At 45.4% G+C, this 21,130-nt stretch overlaps 1 protein-coding gene across 4 annotated transcripts in view; it reads left to right on the forward strand.

Moving 5' to 3' along the window:
• Positions 1-21,130, forward strand: part of LOC149339385 (ubiquitin carboxyl-terminal hydrolase 25-like) — a 94,772-nt gene that overhangs the window by 56,941 nt on the left and 16,701 nt on the right. For all 4 annotated transcript variants that reach the window (XM_089548152.1, XM_089548153.1, XM_089548151.1 and 1 more), the window contains 6 exons: positions 988-1,119; positions 2,916-3,088; positions 4,291-4,361; positions 6,866-7,094; positions 10,022-10,200; positions 15,337-15,522. In XM_089548152.1, the coding sequence (XP_089404278.1) occupies positions 988-1,119; positions 2,916-3,088; positions 4,291-4,361; positions 6,866-7,094; positions 10,022-10,200; positions 15,337-15,522 (970 nt within the window). The remainder of the gene's footprint in view (positions 1-987; positions 1,120-2,915; positions 3,089-4,290; positions 4,362-6,865; positions 7,095-10,021; positions 10,201-15,336; positions 15,523-21,130) is intronic.

Here is a 21,130-nt window from a genome sequence, read left to right on the forward strand (position 1 = left end):
ATGGGTTTCAACTGTATTTTCGAAAGTTTTGCCTGTTCTTTATTTATTGGGTAGGAAAAGTAGAGAATTCCATTGTGAGTACAGACAGACAAGCTTGACCCCATGGCTAACTGCCAATTCAGTTGGTCAATCCAGAGTGGCCCCTTACTTTTTTTTCTTTTCCATTGAGAATTTAATGTTTGGGAGATTCAATGCAGGGTTGCATGCTTCACTGACCGATTTGAACAAGTTTCTTTTTAAGTCCACCACTGAAACATGCAATCTTGCACAGGGTTGACCTATTGTGCCATTGCTTGCAAGGAAAGCTGCTCCAAATAAGCCAGTGGAGTTCTTTCTGGATCATTCCAATTTAGCATGCCTTGTATGGTCGCCTCTTGAGTGTCGTTGAGTATACAAGGGTATGGAAATGAGGGGATCGTAATGACACACACATGATGGAAGGTGCCTCTGTAGCTCACTTGGTAGGGCACCAGACGCGAATTTCATGGGTCATGGGTTCGGATCCCACTGACAGCATGTGGTTGTTTTTCTTCTACTTTCTAATTATCTTTCATTCATCTAATAATTACGCTGTTAATTCCCCATTGGGCAACTCTGAAAATAAAGAAAACAGAAACATTCCCCTATGCTTTTCTTGGTTTCGACGGCTGCCGGCTTCCTTCATCTGAGTGTCCTTGTTTATGCAGAGAATGTGTTGACAAGTTTAACTTCTTCAGAAAGAACAGTTCTTTCTGTTTTCATAAGTGAAGTAAGCAAATCTGCCTGGTTGTTGTCGGACATGTGTTCTTTTCTAATGCTGTTCGTTGTGTTTTGTATCGAATTTGTGCCAGTATCTCTCATGAGTGCAAACACACTTTAATGGAGGTGACTTTTGTTTTAGTGCGTTCTAGCTTTTTTTTTCTGCTAGATGTGATTTTATTCAGTCCGATAGTTGATAAAGAGAGCGCTTGTGTATATAAGTTTGTAATGCCCAGCCGCTTTGTACAGGTACGTTCAGTACGGCTCTGGACCCAAGCGGGTGCCCCTGCAAGACGTGCTCCAGTACACCCTCGAATTTGTCGAGAGCAAGGCAGCCCAGCAAAAAAGCGAGGAGGCAGAGATGGCTTCGCCGTCGTCCAGGTAACCATCTGGCGTGCTGATTTAAATTAGCGTGGTGTGTGGTGTCTGTGCGATGGCTCATAGGTGTCGGCGGCAAATGGTTACATTTCTACTGATTTGCTTTTCTTTAAAAAAAAAAAAGCATAGACTTTTTTGTGACGCTCATTGAACCATTAGTTAAAGGGCAGTAAGCCAGAGGGGCTATCGCATTTCTTTGGGCAGCGGTAACTGTTTTGAGCACGGTTTCTCATTTTCATGTCCTTTCAATGGCCATACTGGCACTTAGTGTAGCCAAGTGTTTGTATGTGAAGTATGAAGTGCTGAAGAAGCTGCCATATCATTTACCAGGATAATGGCCAGGGCTGCTGGAATGATACAAACTGCTCATGAACTGCTGGGGAATTAAATGCTGTCTCACATCTGTTACTTTCTTACAGCTGTTATCTACAAAAACATGCAGAAACCTGGTGCAGTGACATGACATGAAGTGGGTGAAGTGCTGTGTTCTGTAGAAGTGTAGCTTCTTGCTGTCACTGGATTTTGGCTGGGGTCAAAGCAAAATATGTGATGTTGGTTTACATATTCTTATGCAAGTCGTGTAGAAATGACTTGGCTTCTTTTTTTTTTTGGACATACCAAATAAGCAAGTCAAGTGCATAGATTGGGTAGGTATGAAAGTCTGTAAAGTATTGTAGCCATGAGCACCGTGGAAGACAGAAATTTAAACCAAAGCCTGCTTGCCAGAGCTTATTGTTGTCATGTTTTGATTGGTGGGGACACTTCCTTCTTGAGGGGTACCCAAGAATTTTATTGGCTGCTCGTCTCGTCACCTTGACTAAAAAGGTGACATGCTTCCAACAGTATCTATGTGCCTGCGCACTGCACAATCTTTTTTTTTTTCGGCTCGAAGAAGCAAGCATTTTAACTTCGTGGTGTTTTTTTTTTTCTCTCTCTCTCTCTGCAAGGCCTGAGTATATTGCCATTTTCTTTTTCATTTGATTCAGTTGTTCTTCCTGCATTGAAACTTTATTACGTGCTCATGGGCATATTATCTCTGCGTTAACTGTGCAGGGAAGAATTTTTAAATCCGCTGCCTGCTCATTATTATGCTCTTCAGGTAGACTGGCGTATTAGTCGTGTTTCAGTATAGCTTACTGTGCAATCTGCTATTGTGAACCACTGTCCCCGGGTGTTGGGTGAAGGTGCACTATTGGCATGTTGCGTACAGGGCGTATTACATTGACTTGTGGCGTAGTTTTGTCCCTCCCCTAGTCCCTAGTAAGTGTGCAAGAGAAACTACCTTGAAATAAATACAGCTGTGCAAAGTGCATAGGTTTTCCCCGTGAACCCAAGCAATACAACTCTCTAGGTGGGTAGGGAAGGTGATGAAACTGCTGTGGGGAGTGGGAGAAATCTGTTCCGGGACTATCAAGAGGAGAGGGCAACAACACACTGCAGAAGAACCTGTCAAGAAAATTAATAACTACCAGTTCAGCAACTTCTTAGGTGGGCGGGAAAAATTTGTTTGCCTGCAGTGCAAATTTTAATAAATGCTGTTGCCCAGGCACTTTGATGGAAATATGTAGGGTGGACACATTTGAAAGAAGTAGTTGAGCTTGTATGTGTAACAGGAGCATTTCTAAACGAGCGATTGTACAGGTACCATAAAAGGAGTAACTTTGACATCGAGGAATACGTTCAGCAGAATGGGGAGAACCTGTTTTCAGATAGCGAAAACTTTAATGAAGCAGTGAGGTGAACATCATGAGAAGAAAAAAAAAACAGTTGAAAAAGTGCTTCGTGCCTTGCCTTTGCAGCCTGGGCGTGGGCTCCCCTGGCAGTTCTCCACCTGATGAAGGTCACTCTCGAGGTGAGAGCCCCCCCAGCAGGGTCGAGGGACCCCACCCGCGCCATGTGGCAGAGCCAGAGTTCAGGATTCTGCAGAACTGCTTGCGGCGGTGGCGTGCGGAGGTGGAGCACGACGTGAAGGGTGAGCTTATTTGAGCCGCATAATGCTGTCATCTTAGCATGTGCTGTCACCATATAGACCAAGTGCACAGAATCGACTGCACATACACACTGTGGTGGCTATGATGCATATAGTCCTCACAATCTCATCGCTCTTTATTTATGTTCGATATGACTCTGAGTAAAGCGGAAGGCTGGGCTAGTTGGTTTGCCATAATTAAGGGGGGACGAGGGTCTTAAAACTAACTTTTTTATTTATGGCTAGAATCTCATGAAATTTTGCACACTGATGTGTGTTTCTCTTCTGATTCCAAATATGTAATCATAATTGAGCTGGTGGTCTTAAATCTTAAAGTATAGAATGTAATTAGGTAATTTCTTACGCAGCTTTAATGAACTTTCTCATTGCATTTTGTTGCTTTTATTTACATGAATTGATAGCCAAAGAGTTCCCATACCCGATGACATTCTTCGTTTTTCTCTAAAGGCAAGTCGTCCTGATATACTAGTCGAGAGTAAAAGGTCGCAGTATTTCACACAGGAACTCATTAAGCTAATTGTAAATTGCTAGCTATGTGTGGCTTAAACAAAAAAAGTAAGAATGTCATCGGGTATGGGAACCCTCTGGCTATCAATTCATGTAACTAAAAGCAACAAAATGCAATGAGAAAGTTCATTAAAGCTGCGTAAGAAATTACCTAATTACACTCTAGAATTTAAGATAACTTTTGATCTAAGACCGCAAGCTCAATTATGACTACATTTTTGAAATCAGAAGAGAAACACACATCTGTGTGCAAAATTTCATCAGGTTCTAGCCACAAATAAAAAGGTCAGTTTTAAGACCCTCGTCCCCCTTTAAGAAGCAGCACAGCAGAAAAAACTCAGACGTTCTTCCTGTCTGTTTTTTTTTCTGGTGTGCTACCCGATTCTAATGCACACCTGATTTAAGTGACCAAAAAAAAAAACAAACTACAAGCCATTTTGTGCTTGAGTTTAATGCGCATGTGATTTTAAACCTTATTTTCCCTGAAAAAAAAAGGGTTATGTTGGAATTGGGTAAATACGGTAGCTGGGGCTTTCAGTAAACTGATGTTTTGCTGTGTATACATGTGCACATCGTCATTCTTCATGTTGAGGCGCTGCTGTTTGTGTTGCAGTGATGTGGCTGCTAATGGTTACAACTGGATATCATTGCTGATATGTTGTGTGCTTCTCTTGCAGAGTTGCAGGATAGCATGAGTCGTATTGATTCAACTATCCGGGACATCTACTTGGAGCCATCGTTACGACAGGTGAGCTGAGCAAACCGTTTAGTTATTTTTTTTTGTAGCTGTGAAGAGTTGCAAGAATTGGGCATCTGTCTTACGCATTTATGATTTTGATGTAACATTGTCCTATGCAAGAGGACAGAATTTTTATGAAGAAATTGGTGGAAGAAACCGCTTTATGTTAACTGAAGCTTTCTGTATGAGCACCTTCGCTTTTTGGTGATCAAATTTGTAGGTGGCAGCTCCCCAGACATTGCAAACAAAGTGAACGGTTTTAAAAACAGTCGCGGTAATTACCGTGTATACTTGTGGACACCCCTCTTCAACCTGTATTTCTATATATGGACAGATTTATGCCAAACTTTCACTGTTCATGCATTTTCATGTGCTGATTCCAAAACAGGGAACATTTATCTCCTGCAGCAGACAGTTTTATATACATACAGGGTCTGTTCTGAAAGTAGTAGGACTGGTTTTTTCCTGGGTGAACAGGCGGACGAGAGGCGGTCTGCGCATGCAGGATCGTTGAAGGGGGATATTGGGAATGCTGGGAAAAATCGGCAGTCGGCTCTCGGCCGTTGATGAGAGGAGGTCGCTTGTACTGTGAACCCCTGTCGAAACGTCTCGTCACGCAGAATCATCGAGCGTTTACTGGATCAGCGATACGTGATAAAATTTTGAGTAAATCTTGGTAAAACGGGCAAAGAGACTCACAACATGATTAAGGAGGCCTACGGTGATGCTTCCATGGGTAGATCAGGTGTTTTTTGAGTGGCACAAGCTGTTCCGAGAAGGTAAGGAAAGAGTGGAGGAAGACGACCGCTCCAGACGCCCTTCGACCAGCAAGACCAACGAAAATGTGTAGTGAGTGAAACATTTACTTAACAGTGATCGTAGAATGAGCATCAGAATGATTGCTGATGACTTGAGCATTCCTCAAACCCAAGTTTTTGAGATCGTGACAGAAAACTTATCAATGAGGAAAGCGTGTGCGAAGTTGGTGCCGGGAGTGTTGTCAGAGGAGGAAAAGGCCAACTGGTAGGATCTTCTTCATCATGTGAATGAGGACCCCGATTTTTTACCCAGCACAAGCCGGCAACGCTGTCTCAGCACCCCTACAGCCTCGACTTGGCCCCGCAGGACTTTTTTCTATTCCCGAGAATAAAATCGACGCTCAAGGGGAAACATCACGGATCGGTAGAGGTGGTTCAACAGGCCGTGACGAGGGAGCTAAACAGCATTCCGGTCCAGGCGTTTCTGGAGGCGTACGAAAACTGTAAAACTCATTGGCAACAGCGTGTAGGTGCGGAAGGTGCTACCTTGAAAAATTGTAATCGTTTGTACTATTCTCTTGAATAAATTTTGTTTAAAAAAATGTCCTACTACTTTCAGAACAGACCATGTATCTCATGGAAAGTATGTCCTTTGTTTGAAGGAAGGTTGGCTAATAAACATATGGACCTGTGGAGAAAATTTCTATTTATAAATGATCTAGAGTCACCAAGGATTGCAATAAGGCTTAAGTGAGCATTCTAGGATGATTTGGATGAAAGTTACAGGTGGTCAGACAACAAAGATTTGTGTCAACAATGTCTGTGGTGGTGTGAAGACCATAACAGAGACCCAAGCAGGCTGCTCAGGTCTCTATTGTGGTCTTGATATCACATCTATTTGTTGGGAGCTGAAAATCTGCACATTTAGAATAGTATTAATTTGTTTAATTAAGATAAGGTAAAATAAAGTACCGTATAATGCGGAATATAGGTCGAGGCGGAATATAGGTCGACCCCCTTACCTTGAAGCAAAAAAGTCAACATAAAAATTATGAGGCGCAAAACTTCGTTTTATTCACTGGTACCACCAGACGGCTCGATTTTCTGCGCTCGCCAGTACCGGATGCTCTTCTCCGAGACGCCAAAGTGTCGCTGGGCGGACATCTTCCCATACTCTTCGGCGAATTCGATAACTTTTTTTTTTAAACGCTGCGGTGAACTGACGTCGAGTACTGGTACTCATTTTGCGGGCTGTCGCGAAATTAATACGTTACAACTCCAAGAACGATTACCGCCGTCAACGTTTGGCCGCGTCGGGTCGACAAAAGGAAGGGAAGAATCGTCAACATAGAAGCGATAACGATGCGGATGCCAAAATGTCCGTGGCTCGCACATGTTGCCAGACGACTATTCAGTTTGTGCCAAAGGCCGGTATGTAAGTCGAGGGTTGACCTTTTGGTAATATTTTTCGGAAAAAACCTCGACCTATATTCTGCACTATACGGTACTTAGTTCGAATGGTGAACATAAAGTGCTGCAAATCTCTAGTGATTGCACTATCACAAAGTGTTTCCAGCTGCTTCTTGAACTGATGAAAGCAGCTTTGCAGTAAAAATCGGTGCAGAAAGGGTTACTACTATTCTAAAATTTGACAACAATTGAGGGAAGAAATGGCCCCAAAACTTGCGATTTTCTTTCGCCGACCTCTCGTGACCCATGGGCCCTTTGTTTCGAACGCCTTGCTGTGATGCACAGGTGCCATACCGGCTACATGCGGTCCTGGTGCATGAGGGCCAGGCTGCGTCTGGCCACTACTGGGCCTTCGTGTACTGCCCGCGCCGTTCAGTTTGGCTCAAGTTCAATGATGTCACGGTCACCGAGGTCACGTGGGCCGAGCTGCTCAGGGACTCTGTCGGCGGACACCACTGCACGTCAGCCTATTGCCTGCTCTACGTGGATCGGAACAACCGAGACCTCTTTGAAGGTAAGCCCATGACACTTGTTCACCCCATTTGCTGTCTCAGGGCATGAACTGCCAGTTAGCCACACTGTGAGCTGTTTCAGCAAGGTGAATTCACAATCCTACAGAAGCCATTTGAATCCGGAAGAATCCAAATTGGACTTGATGATGTGTTGCATGTTAGCCTGGCTTTGAATCGTGCCTGTAATCCTCGCTTTGCGGACACGCTCGCATTATGAGCTGGAAACAATCTTGGGCCTATATCAACCACTATAATTCTGCAGTTGTTTACTTCCTCACGACATTCATTTTTGATATGCATTGAAAATGATGTCAGGGAGATGATCTGGGTGAAATTCCCCTGTGAAAAATTGTGGTCACAAAACTGAGGAGAGGTGGGCGATATGAAAGTGGTTACTATAAACATCTGAAAAAAGGCTGACATGCACAATACTAACTTCGTGGCCTTTGGAGGCATTGACATTTTCAGATATGTGCTTGAGGCTTGGTTCTCTCATTGACTGACAGTTAGCAGGCCGTTTGCTGCATAAGTGCACTCCGGCCGAGAATGGAAACAGACGCCTTATCTTGAGCATTCTCGCCGGTGGCTTTTGGAGGTCCTGCCAGCAGTCGGGAGTGGCAGCTACAGCTGTTACTTAAACAGCTTGAAACAATCACCGTGTGTGATTCAAGGAAGTTATTAACCCCCTGCTTTCTTTTTTCTGAGCATTGTACTGACAGGAAACAAGCCTTTCTTAATTGCAAGCCGAGGCTGGAACTAGCCAGAGAAGTGCGTAGCGATACCTCTGGTCGATTTGTTTCCCGGTAACAAGTAAACCGGAGAAACAGATAATCCAAGCATTTTTCCAGATTCAAGGGCCAATTTTCGGGGTGCGGCCCATACACACGATGTGTGAAAAAAGAAAAAAAATTTTTTTGAGTAAAAACACTAATCAGGGAATGAGCGGCATTTATTCTATGTTCAGTCATTAGTCGCGGAGTCTTCAGACTCCGAGCTGATGCTGTGCTGTGGTGCACACCCATCCCACAAGAAGCCGCGCAGCATGTCCGTTGTGAGTGCGTAGCCGTTGTTCCACACTTCCATCACGTAGCTGAGTAGCTCTTATTCCAGTTCAGAAAATTTGCACGGCTTGCTTTGGAAACCGCGCTTTTTGCAGCTTGTATTCCTCAATGCATCCTTTTGGTTGCACCATCGTCAGACACATTTCTCGGCCACGTCGAATGTCCTGCCCACCGCACGCTTGCCGTGTTCGAGAGCGAACTCCCAGCCGTGTAGTTATTAAGGTGCTTGCCCATCATGCTAAAATTGTAACGCTTGGTGGCAGCACATGGAGAACACAGCTCCCGCGTGTTTGACAGCCACAAAAGCCTGGAGCTGGTGTTACTGATGCCGACATGGATAGCGGGAGCTCGCGGTGGAAGAAAAAGTTGACGATGATGAGCCGTAGCCTCGGGTGCCATCCGTGGGCAGTACCTAGAAGCTCTTGTGTATGTGCGCGGCCTTCGCGATCATGCACCCTGTTGCTCACAGCCAGAGCTAATCACAGAGGTGATGCCGCGTGCATTCATGAATTTCTTTGGAGGAGAAATTCTAGAGGCTCGTGTACTGTGCGATGTCAGTGCACGTTAAAGAACCCCCGGTGGTCGAAATTTCCGGAGCCCCCCACTACGGCATCTCTCATATCCTTAGTCGCTTTGGGACGTTAAACCCCATAAACCAAACCAAACCATTCATGGCACATGCATTTAGAAGGCTATTCCTGCATGGGTCGTGGAAAATTTGGGTGCGGTCCTTACATGCGTTTATACGGTACTCTGTTTGGCTCTCGGGGGATGGAAACTTGCAGATTGCTACTTCAAGAATTTTTGAAAATACTGGATTGCACTCTGAAGGGTTACTTTATTTTATTTATTTATGCAATACTACCGGGTGTGTTTTGGTAGCCAAGGAAGGTGTAGTTAAGTGGTGTGCACAGGCGCTTGGTGCAATCAAGATAAAAACAATCAAGGTAGCAAGTAGCAGGTACACAGGAGCCACTGCAGAACAAACTAGCTTGTTGCTGAGAGAAATAGATAAAACACATCAGACCTTATGGGTGTCAACTGGATTTCGTTATCTAGTTTGGGCTTTCGTTATCATTGTGTTCAACGGTTTGTATGCAAGTCCAAGTCTGTGTTCCGTTTCATGTGACCGCCTGACAGTCCTGTGTAACAGAGGCAGCTAGCGCGCATACACGGCCTGGTTGGGCACCTCCTGCTTCTGCTTGGCTGTAACAAAGATTCTCGTCTGGCCTCAACAGTAGGCTGATTTCGTCACGCTCACTGTGAATGCCTGGGGTTTGTGTTGGGGCCTCGAGACCTGTAACTTTGATTGCATCACGCCTGAGCGTAGATCTCCTTACTCGTGCTATTCTGGACACTCATGCTGTGGTACGCTGCTGTGAGTAGATGCCTTTTCGTACCCACTTGCAAGAGTACTGGAAAAAAGAGAGCGGACAAGTCTGTCTCCTGGGATGCGGAGTGCCTCCATGTGTATTTGCCTCTCAGTGTGCACCCAAGTGATACAACAAACGAGCCGCTGCGGTGGCTCAGTGGTTACGGCGCTCGGCTGCTGACCCAAAAGACGCGGGTTCGATCCCAGCCGCGGCAGCCAAATTTCCATGAAGGCGAAATTCCAGAGGCCCGTGTACTGTGCGACGTCAGTGTACGGTAAGGAACCCTAGGTGGTCGAAATTTCCAGAGCCCTCCACTACGGCGTCTCTCATAGCCTGAGTTGCTTTGGTATGCTAAACCCCAATAAACGAATAAACGAAACGATACAACAAACGAGGAGGAAGGGGGTTCAGCAACCGCGGGATACCTTTGGGTCAGTAGCAGCGTGCAGACACCTGAGTGAAATTGGTCTCGGGATGTGTTGTTGTGTTGTGCAGGTGTTAAGGATTCGGAGCTGCAACTGCCGCCCGATCTAGCCAGGTACGTGGAGGCCGACAACGCTGCCTTTCACAAGGAGCTCGAGCAGTGGGACCTCAAGCACCAAGAGAGGGCGGCTGTGGATGCCGCCTCGGGCGGGAACGACATCGTGGTGACGCCCGTGCAGCCACAGCTGCAGGTGAGCTCCCCCTTGCTGCAGCTGTTCTCTCTTTCCATACCCAGCATGGTGGCTATGGTGTTTACCGGCCTGTGCAGGGTCACAGGATCAAATCTCTCATCCATAGTGGCAGAGCTTCAAGTATGGGAAAATGCTAAAACACTCGTGCTGTGTGTTGTCGGTGCGTGGTAAAGAACTTCAGGTGGTTGAGCTCCACTGTAGCTCTTCTCATATATAGCCCACATGCAGCTCCATAGCTTTAAGTGGCACATGTCACCACCACTGGCATATTGTGCACTGTGGGTGCATCGTTTTTTTTTTTAATACCTGGCATGCCAAGAAAGAGCATTGTTCCATCTGTCAGTCTTTAGCGTGTTTCATTGTTCTTCTGACATCTTAGTGTGTTCTCTGTTCTTGAGGACTAATGTAAAAGCACTTGTGGTTTTGCAAGTGCTTTTTTACGTTAGTCCTCAAAAGTGGCACTTGAATTGCAACTTTAGTGCATCTGAAATGCATAGAAAAGTTTGTTTGTGGCAGTCGCAGCTGAACTCTGCACCAGCAGTGTAACACACCAGGCCACCGCACTGAACCAATTGTGCCAGCAGTTACTCTTTACAGCAGCTGCTAGGTGTTGTGCTAGGCTGTACATATGTAAAAGTGAAAATATTGGGGTGTGCAAATTTTCAAATACAAATACGAAGAGAAAAAATTGTTGTTTTCCTTACTTTTTAAGATAGTGAATGGTCTTTGCAACCACTGTAAATAAACCTATCATAAAACGCAGAGAGAACGCCCATCCACATTACGTACATATGACAAGAAAAAAATACCGTATTTACCCAGTTCCCACATGCACCCCTTTTTGGGGAAAATAAGCCATAAAATCGCATCCACGTTAGAAGCGGGGGCTTGTAGTTTTTTTTTTTTTTTTTTTGTCACCGAAATCGGGTGCACGTCAGGGCTTGGAATTTTTTTTTTTTTGGTGCCGTAAATTGGGTGTGCGTTAGAATCGGGGGCGCGTTAGAATCGGGGGCGTGTTAGAATTGAGTAGATACGGTATGTACTGGGTGAACTTTCGGGTCAGGTGCCAAAAAACTACAAAAAAGTGGCCTGATTGACACGTCAGCGGTACATACGTGTTTATTTTCTCATTCATCATTGCTCACGCCGTCAAAATACACATTGCGGTTGATATCAAATAAGAGCTGCAGCCAGCTGGAAATCTTTTACAATTTTTCTGACATTGTCCCCATTCTCCTGTGCCACTTCCACCTTCCTCTGAATAGGGCAGCTGCTGTATATATTCGAATCTAGGCCAATAGTTTTTTAAAAAAACACGAGAAATGAAACTCGTAGGTTGGCTCAGATTCAAGGTTTATGTTATTGTATTAATAAAATGCGATGACAACGCATAAAATTGAAAAAAAGTAGCACTCATGTGGTGCCCGGCCCCACGAAATGCCAACAGAAGACTGCACTGTAGCCGTTACTATCCACAGCCTGCGTTGATAAAAACACACGTGCATTGACTGCCATTTTGACCTCCTTTCCATTTAGTGCGGTGGCGTGACCACGTGACAGGAAGGTCGGCGATGACGAGGATGAGTGAGTGGAAGCACGTTCGTGGAAATAAATGCCATTTGCATATTGTTCATACTGTGTTCTCAATTGTTTTTTTGGCCGGCACACATTCGAGGATTTTTGGATTGTAAAACGTTTATTGCCAACAGTCTGAAGGGCATATAGGCCCCCCGCCTAAACGACGGCCAGAAGGTCTTGGCTCCTGGCGGCGTCTTCGGCCAGTTGGACGACTTTTGTTTGAGTCTCCGGATCGGAGCTGAGTAGGAGAGCCTCCCATTGTTCAAGTGACTTTATTTTTTGTCCCTCCAGGGGGGCAAAAGGGCATTTCCAGAGAATATGGTTGAGATCCGCTTTGGCCTTACATTGCTTACACTCGTTTGAATATTGTCCCGGATAATAACGACTACACATAACCGGGTTCGGAAACGTATAAGTTTGGAGACGGCGCCAAGAGGTGGCCTGACTCTTTGTCAATGATTTTCGAGGGAAGTTTTTTGTTTTTAATGTGGCCTTCAACTTTCGGGTGTAGGCTGAGAATCCAGGCTGGCCTAGATTCACATAAATACGGTATTTCTCATGGTCGACACTGGAAGCGAGCGCAGATGAACAGTTGTCTAGCAGGCAGAGGAATGATTGCCTGCTAGTTGTTCCTGAGCTGTTTCTATCTCTCCGTATCTTTTTTTTTTTTTGTACTACCCGACGTCAACTTCACCCTTATCTTCTCCTCCTTATCTCTCCGCTGTTCTGTTCTTCCAGTCTACTACCACTCCTCCCTTATCTGGACTCTCGCTAGTTATCGTTTACTGTGACAGTTATCATCACAGGAAACATTTACCTCATTTCTGTGGAAACCAATATCTCCTCCTCCTCCCCCCCCCCCCCCCCCCCCACAATCTTACTACTGAAATCGGTCAAGTAGGGGGGGGGGGGGGGTGATGTCATCTCTTTTGTTTGAATTGAGTCACCGGCGATGTTCGCGGATGGGTCATCTAGGGCTATCGGACGGTTTTTGCGGAGGGATCTTCGCGGGTTTTCGAAGGCATTGAAGCTAACGCGATTTTCGGGGGGTGGGTGACATTTGGTGTCTTTTAGTAAATCAGATATTTCGCCCCAAGTGGTGGGGGGTAATAATTTGGGGTGGGGGGGGCCTTCTTTCTAAACTTTACAGACTCGGTATCCGTACAAAACACGCTCAAACACACACATACAAAATGGGCACAGAAATGAAGATTAGGCAATTAGGCAGCATAACAATATGCAACTTGTACTGTGGTCACGCAAAATAAGGTAACAAAAAGAAATTTGATTTTCACCTGACTGGCACCTAAAAATAACGTGTAGTAAAACCTCATTAATTCCGACTTCACTTGACCAGCAGAATTGCCCAAATTATTCGAAGGTCGAGTCATTTGAATGCTGTCCCCCACCTGCCCGCCGGGTAGGGAAAAAAACTGCCAAAAGTTAGAATGAGGCCTAGTGTGGAGGCTTCATCGCACAAAGCACAAACAGCGAAAAGCCCGTGGTGAAAAGCGCGCAGTTTCGGAGTACTGGAAGAAAAGGCGAATGTAAGCAAGAGGAGCACACATTAGTGTCAGAATCTCGAGACTGCTTCTAGAGACAAAACGAAATGACCAGCGACATGCCAGTCAGTGTCTGAAAATGGTGCACAGCTGGATTCAGACGGCAGTCATCATCACCGCCATCACTGCAGGCTGGCGGTGAAGGTCGGAAATTGCAACTATGTGGCCAGGCTTTTTTTTTTTTTTTCGCCTTATGCGCATGTCAGAGGTGCACAGGTTTCAAAAAACAAGATGCAGTAGGCAGGCTTTTTATTCACTCTCTTGTCCTGCCGACGGCACCTTGACGTGGTCCCCCCCCCTTCAGGAGCCCCTATGCAAAAATCCATCAGAGGGCTTTCCCGCATATCATAGTTGACCAAAACGATGCACCAAGAGCTCACACTAGAAGAGTTGTAAATGTGACAGGATAGATGCCATGGGTGTGGGCGTTAGGCATGTAAAGCATTATGGAAGGATCAAGCAGCCGATTACTTTCACGTTGTGATTGTCCGAAGCGGGGGGGGGCGGCCATCATGTTCTCATCACGTGTGATGTGTGGGAAAGTCTGCTTACGGAGTTTCACACAAGGTCCAAGCCTGTCAGTGTCCAAACGTGACTGGCTCGTGCGTTGAATGACTGAGAAAAAAAAACAGAGGATGTAGTTGTACTGTCTTTTGACATTCTAAACGTGAGCTTCACATAATTTGCCCAGATACTGTGGTTTTGCCTCGGTCGTATTTATGAAAGTCTGCGCGATGTGCGATCACTGAGGACCAGAAATTTAGAAATTCTCGAATTTAAATTTCTTCAATCGATTATGAACTGAATAACAAACATATTCAATTTGTATTTGAAAGTTTGAATATTCACACACCCATAAAAAATATTTGCAGGATCCTGTATTTTGCTAACCAGCAGTCGTATTCTGTACCAAAACCATACTCTCAAGAAGTAATTTTCAGTGATATATTTTCACTTCTGTGAATGCACAGCCCACCATGGTGCCTCACTGCGGCAAAGAGCATTTGCTGGTGTCTGCATGTTTTCGTTGGTGCATTCGGCTGCTTGTGTAGAGTTCAGCTACAGCAGCAAAGAGCAAACCTTTCTGTTTAGAAAGTGGTCTAGCATCCCGAGGAAAGAAACACCTTGTCTCTTGTGTTTGTCTTCTGTGTTTGCCTCTGTGTTTGCCTCTGTGTTTGTCTTCGCAGTTGCTACACATACCATACTAGTATGAACCATCTAGCCTGCTAGCAAGTTTTGTTGATAAACCTTCCTGTGCTTGTCAGATACACTGCAGTTGCAACTATAGAGCAGTCTTAACGTGATGTGAAGGAGATCACTTCATTCTTAACCTACTCGGATTAAACTAATGTTTTTTTTTTGTTTTGTTTTTCGCAAGAACGCTGTGATGAATACATGAGCTTAACTGGCCAAAGGATTCCTCTATCCCGCACAGTCATGGTTGTTGCGGACTAGATGATCGCCGTGCCAGAAGAATTTCTTGGTCAGTTTTAGCTGGAACGAACGTGATAACCTTCAATTTGTGCTAAACTGTTCCTGTTCTTGCTGAAGAGTGACCTTCTCACTGGTTTGAAAATGAGTTCTGGGACATTGTTGTATTGTTCGAACAACATCCAAGCACAAGTCAAATGTGCGATGCCAAATTGATGTTAGCATGAAGTTTTCATGGCCACTGTTTTTTTTTTTTTTTTCCTTCTTCACTGCACCCAGTTCTGGCTCTCCAGACAACTAGCGAGCACTGAAAGCGATTGCTTAGAAAAACTGCCTTAGAAGGGGGCGGATTTTTTCTTTTCTTTTTTTCAATACCTTTGTTTCAGCCTTCCAGGCAAGCGTGCAACATTTTCGTGCTGCTGCTGTAACATTTTGAGGCAAAATTTTTGACCGTCTTGTGTTGTCCATTGCTGCGGCTACTGCCCTTTTGTGCTGGTGACTCTAGTGATGTTTGTTGTGCTGGTAGTGCAACCTCTGTTTTGCTGGGGATTATTGTCCTTTGCAGGAGCAGCCTGTGTACGTGGAGCACGAAATTGGCATTGGCACCATCAATCCAAGCCCCTCATGGGCTCAACTCCAGCAGGAGCATGCCCAGCTGGCCCAGAACTGGACCCAGGGCCGACTAGGTCAGCTGGGCTCGGTGCTGGGCTCTGAAGGGCCACGGGGGGCGCTGTCCAAGGCACTTGACCAGGTCAGATCACCAGTTTAATTCACTCGCTCAATCGCTCTCTCACACACCCCCCCTCACTTCGTCATTCAGCCCTCTGGCCTTTTCATGGGGGACGTGACTGCAGAACTTCTTCGGTTGTTTTTATACCTGCAGATGATTTTCTGTGAAGCTACGGCTGTGAGGCGACAGCTTTTAGAAGTGCAGCATACTCCTGCATTCATGAGCCAGATACAATAGAATCTGGATGATACAAAACTTGTTGATGCGAATTTCGGGATGATACGAATTCAAAAATTCTCCGGCCAGTGTGCATTGCATTCTCTGTGTACAATTTTGCCTCTACGGATTATACGAACGCGCGAGCCGTGGTCTTTAGTTTCACTGTACGCACTGTGAGCAGTGATCGGAGCTGCATGACCCGCACATCGCCAACTCCGTGATTGCTAGTTGCGCTGTAAGCACTGCAAGTAGTGAGCTGTTGCCGCATGGTCATGAGTAAATACCATCAGCCGTAAACAGATATGCATGAATAAACTTCCCTTGTTTCCGCATACTGATTTTGTCCGTTTAGGATGATACGAAATTTCGGATGATACGAATATTTTCAAGACCCCTTTAGATTCTTATTATCTAGATTCTACTATATGTAGGTCTGAAAGCTGTCTCCCTTCATTTGTAGCCTTTTTGACGAGTATGGAGAAAACCTTAAAGGTGCACTGAAGAGGAATCTGAACTTGTCTTTTTGCCGCGGGAACTCGATCTACCCGTTCCGAGCTTTCTTAGAAACTGCGATTTACTGCCCTGTGTGGCCGATTTCCCCAATTAAATCGAATTAACGTCCGGCTCCCGCCCCTTTTTTTTTAATTCTGCCTCGTACGATGGGCGGAGTCGACCAACGCGTGGAGCGCCTTTCACCCAGTCCCGTGGCGGCTTGCCGCTCTGCCATAGGCGGAGTAATATGTAGTAGTCCGTAGTAGCAAATAGTCCGCGCGTATTTTTATTTCTTCGGGCTTATTTTGCGGCTATATTATCTGCGAATGAAACTATTTATTCATGGAAACCTAAATAACAAAATAAAGCGAAAGCAAAGCCTCCACGGGACTGAGTGAAAGGCGCTCCACGCGTTGGTCGACTCCGCCCACCGTACGAGGCAGAATTAAAAAAAAAAGGCGGGAACCGGACGTTAATTCGTTTTAATTGGGGAAATCGGCCACACTGGGCAATAAGTCACTGTTTCTAGGAATGCTAGGAACGTGTGGATCGAGTTCCCGCGGCAAAAAGACATGTTCAGAATCCTCTTCAGTGCACCTTTAACTGGTTAGTTTCACTCTTGCAAACAATTGTGCTGATACCAGAGCAAAAACTAGTTACAAAGGTAAGTCCGCTGTCTTTTTATTATGAAAGTTTGGTGCCCAACAAAATTACCTCAGCCTTAATTGAATTCTAAGCAACGCTTTCTTAGTCATGCATTTACAAAAGGCTCTTCAGTGCAAAAAAACTACTAGTTTATTATGCCCTTGGTGTCTGTTCACAGAAAGAGGAGAGAAGCTGTGGTCAGCATGTTGACAAGCCAACCATTTCCAGTTAAGTGTGAAGCACTAGAAATTCCAGCTAAACATGCAAACATGCATTGGTTATTGCACTCTCAGGTGTCTCAGATTCTGTGTGCAAGAAGAAGACACGTTTTGTTTGTTCACACATAGTGAAAGGTTGGGCGGCAGCAGTTGCTCAAAGCCTGGAAGCTGGGAAAAGCAGCACTGAAGCGTAATAAAAATTTTTTACGAGTGGATTGTTGTAGTATTCAGTGCATGCTGGTGGACTTTGCTACAATGCCTTATTATTCTTCATAAAACAGTTGGGGACCGGGAAAAACTATTATACAGCTAAGCCCGCTTATAGTGAATATGACCTTCACGTGCCGTTCAATCACTTTCAGTAAGGCAGACTTCCGTGGTGCTCTTTCTAGTGCTATGTGCAGGAGTCTTCATCGGTGCATGGGAAAATGCACAGACCGGTTTGTTTCCGGTTTGTGCATTTTTGCATGGCTGCCAGTTTGTTCCTTCGCTAGAAAGCAATGCAAGCAGTGTGATCAGTGCACCAGTTGTCACCCACAGGCCTGCATTTAGGCCTAGCATGTATCGGAGGTCACTTCTAATTACGATGCGTATGCCAGCCAGTTGTAAAATTTGTACTTGGTAAACATAGTCGTCATTTCTTCGCCGCGGCGTTTAGTTTTTGTCATTGCAGTGTCTTTGCTGAGCGGTGACTGACGGCAGCCTTCCAGTGAAGTGCACACCAATGTTGAGTGCAAATTCGATGACACCGGAATTTTTGTGCATAAAGTATGTTAAAGGGGCCCAGAAACACTATCTTAGTTGACTATTTTGCCTGTTGATCGCATACAGTAAGTTACAATGGCGCTACTAGCGTCGGTAATACCGCATATATTCCGTTTTTTAATATTTTAATGTCCTCCCAAAAACAAATTCATGGCTCTGATGCTGTCCCCACACAGTGGCAGGTTTCAGCAGCGGATATGACATCGCCTGGTGCGAGCTTGATGATTGTACAAACAGTAAATATACTGCAAATTGTGTGAATAAATAGAGAGACATTTTGTCACCTGTCTGCGTTTTATATTAGATCAACAAAAACAACTTGTTCGTCTTTGATAAAAGCCCTACAAAGGAAGTAAAATAAAAATATACACCACCAGGGACTCTGGCATGGAAACGACGCTGCCAGTTTCAGCAAGAACGAGTTACAGAGAGCAGGCAACCGTGGAGTGCAAACTTCCGCGACGTGCTCTGGCAGGCTGTTTTGATTGGTTGCGCCAGGTGCCGTCATTGGGAGAGTGAAATAGGAGTGGGAAGCCCCGCCAAAATCGAGTTGAGGGCAGCGTTTTGTTTGCTTGTATTTTGAAATTTCTTCATCGAATAACTCCTGTTCCTGTGCATCGATTCCTGTAATGCTTTTTGAGTCAGCATCTGTGTGACATAAAGAATCCAACTGAAGTATTGCCGGTATCCCCCTAAGCAGTGTTTCACAGCCCCTTTAAAGGGACACAAGCACTATCTGTGGAAGTCGGGCTGGCAGCAGCGTCCTACAGTTTTCCATGCTGCATACTCAAATATTGAACCCACATTAATCAAAAACAAGCACGAATTGTCTTTTTTTTTTAGCAGAAATATGTGGCCGGCGCTGCGGGGCACACCATGGGGCGCGCCGTCGCCTGTGATTGGTCAGGAGGTCGTGACGTCACGTTGAGGACCGGAGAAGCTGCCGATAAGGATCCAGCACTGCGTTAAGTGCAGATTGGAGCTTTCTTGGGTGTTTTAAAAGCGATTATGGCGACTATTTTTTCTCTGACCTCCAGACCTCCAAAGAAAAGGATACCACATTTGGTTCATTCCAAGTATCATCTGAAACCAAAAAAATACATGACCAAAATAATTCTACGCCTAGCCCAAGCATACACCAGCAGACACATATATGCATTCCACGCGCAAGAAGTGCCAGCACAACGTCGGCTCGTATTTTTGGAAAGTAAGGGATGCGAACAACACCTAAACAGACTAGGACCACCGGATGCCTCCTGCCCCTCCCGAAAGACCATCATCGTAAAGAAAAGTCCCAAGGCGTTGCGTACACAATACCCTGCTCTGAGTGTGGTGTGGTACATTGGGGCAATAAAGTATTTAACTTAAAGGTTGAAGCTGCACAAAGCTGACGTTGAAAGTGAGCCAAGTGCAGTGGCCGCAGTCGCACCTCGACAAGTTTCGAAACCTCTTGTTTTCTTACATGAACTTGGTTGGCATTCATTCTCCCTTAAATTTGCGTCCCAAATCAGACAGACCTCTGTTGAACGTTTTTATTTGAATCGCGTAGCTATGATAAAAGTGACGAGGCAGCAACGGGTGGAAAAATGAGATGCCGCTTATGGATAGCTTCGATGCTTGCTTGCTTGGACGCGTTGAACCAAACCTTGCTCAGCACTGCCCAATAGGTCAGGCCGTGCCTATGCTGAGGAGAGCAACACATGCCCAATCTTCTTTGAAGCTTCCGCAGGGGCTTCGCGAGTATGTTCCTTCTTTTAGCAAAGGTGCTTCTTGGCAGTGGTGATATGCGTATCATACACGAGAAAAATCGAAGGAACCATGTCGTGGATGAGCCAGGCATTCTAGACAAAAATCCCTAGAGATCACATTAGGGACAAGCTCTGCATGCAGCCACTCGTGACGAACGTGCTTCTAGTCGAGTATGCTTGCTTTGGTTTGCTTGAAATTCTCCCTCATGCATCTGAACACAGAGCAGTGCCTCTTGTTGAACCTGGTGCTCAAACTCAGCTGACACGTTTCGTACGTCAAAATGCATGCAACACAAAGAACAGTGCACACAGCACGAGAAACAACACTCACTGAAAGCTCACTCGGGTGCCTCGAAGTATCCCCGGCTCCTCAACGTGACGTCACATTGGCCGACACGGACGAGGTTTCCCTCTCTGCTGTTCTCCTCTCCTGCGCTTGTGATGGACGCAGGAGATTTGAACACCGCGCTTACAGTTAGAGTTTGCCCTAGTGTTTTAGCCACAGTCGAAAAAATAACTTCACAGACGTGGTCAACAACGAGTTTACTTCAAAACCCTAGAAAGTTAGCATTTGAAAACCACCTCAGTATCCCTTTAAAGGCTGTCCATGCTTAGCCTTAGCAAGAGTTAAATTTTGGTCGTAAGAGAAAGGGACAAATGGTGAGTCCAGCGCAAGCACAATGCAAGAAAAAGTGCCTTTGTGGGATGTAGCAGACTCTGTGGTGGACGGCAAAAGAAAGTGGCCGTGAGTAGCAAATGCCTACATTTCAAGCGTGCATATTTGATGATGTTGGCGCACATTGTTTTTCAGCTTGTAACATTTAATCTGGCTTCGACGGAGTCGGTGATCGATGCCTGCGGTGAAAGGTCGCAGCTGGCGCAACTGAAAAAACAGGTTCCACTGCAGGATGATAGAGCGTCGCTTCATGGTTCAGGTGCTCTAAGGCCTCCCCCTCTATGGCCCATCTCAAAGATTTTCTTGGGGTCACATGTTTGAAGGGAAGGATAGGCAGTGTTGAAAACCCATGAAAGTGCCATTCTTCCCAGCCGCAGGGTCGTCCCTTAAGCAGGCAAGGCTCGCAGGGGTGGCCTTGATGTATGCGAAAGCTGCGATATTGTGCTTGCATTGCTGGTGGAGTTATATTTCTCTTCTTTTCCTTGTGTTTATGCAAACAGTCTTTTTTTCAATGCTTTTATATAAAAAAATTGTCAAGGTTTTGATGTTTACATACCTCTCTCGTAACGACTGCATCTGCACAGCTGACCCCTGCACGCTAGTTTTTGGCACCTGCGTATTCACTATAGCAGAGTCCCATGTCTGCGAACATTTGTTCTAAGACTTGACGCCATAGCCTTAATGTGCATGACGACTGTCACATCATCTTCATTAATACTAAGCGAGTAAGTGGAGTCATTATAAGTGGGCTTGACTATTAACTCGTTAACTCAAATTCATATAGCTCAAAATATCGATAGGCAAAAGATATTCTGCTGCACAGTAGAAACACCATGCACGTGGCATCACATCCTACAGGTATCTTG

Source organism: Amblyomma mixtum, chromosome 6 (genome assembly GCF_055824585.1).
Source record: "Amblyomma mixtum isolate Tamu chromosome 6, ASM5582458v1, whole genome shotgun sequence".
Lineage (NCBI taxonomy): Eukaryota > Metazoa > Arthropoda > Arachnida > Ixodida > Ixodidae > Amblyomma > Amblyomma mixtum.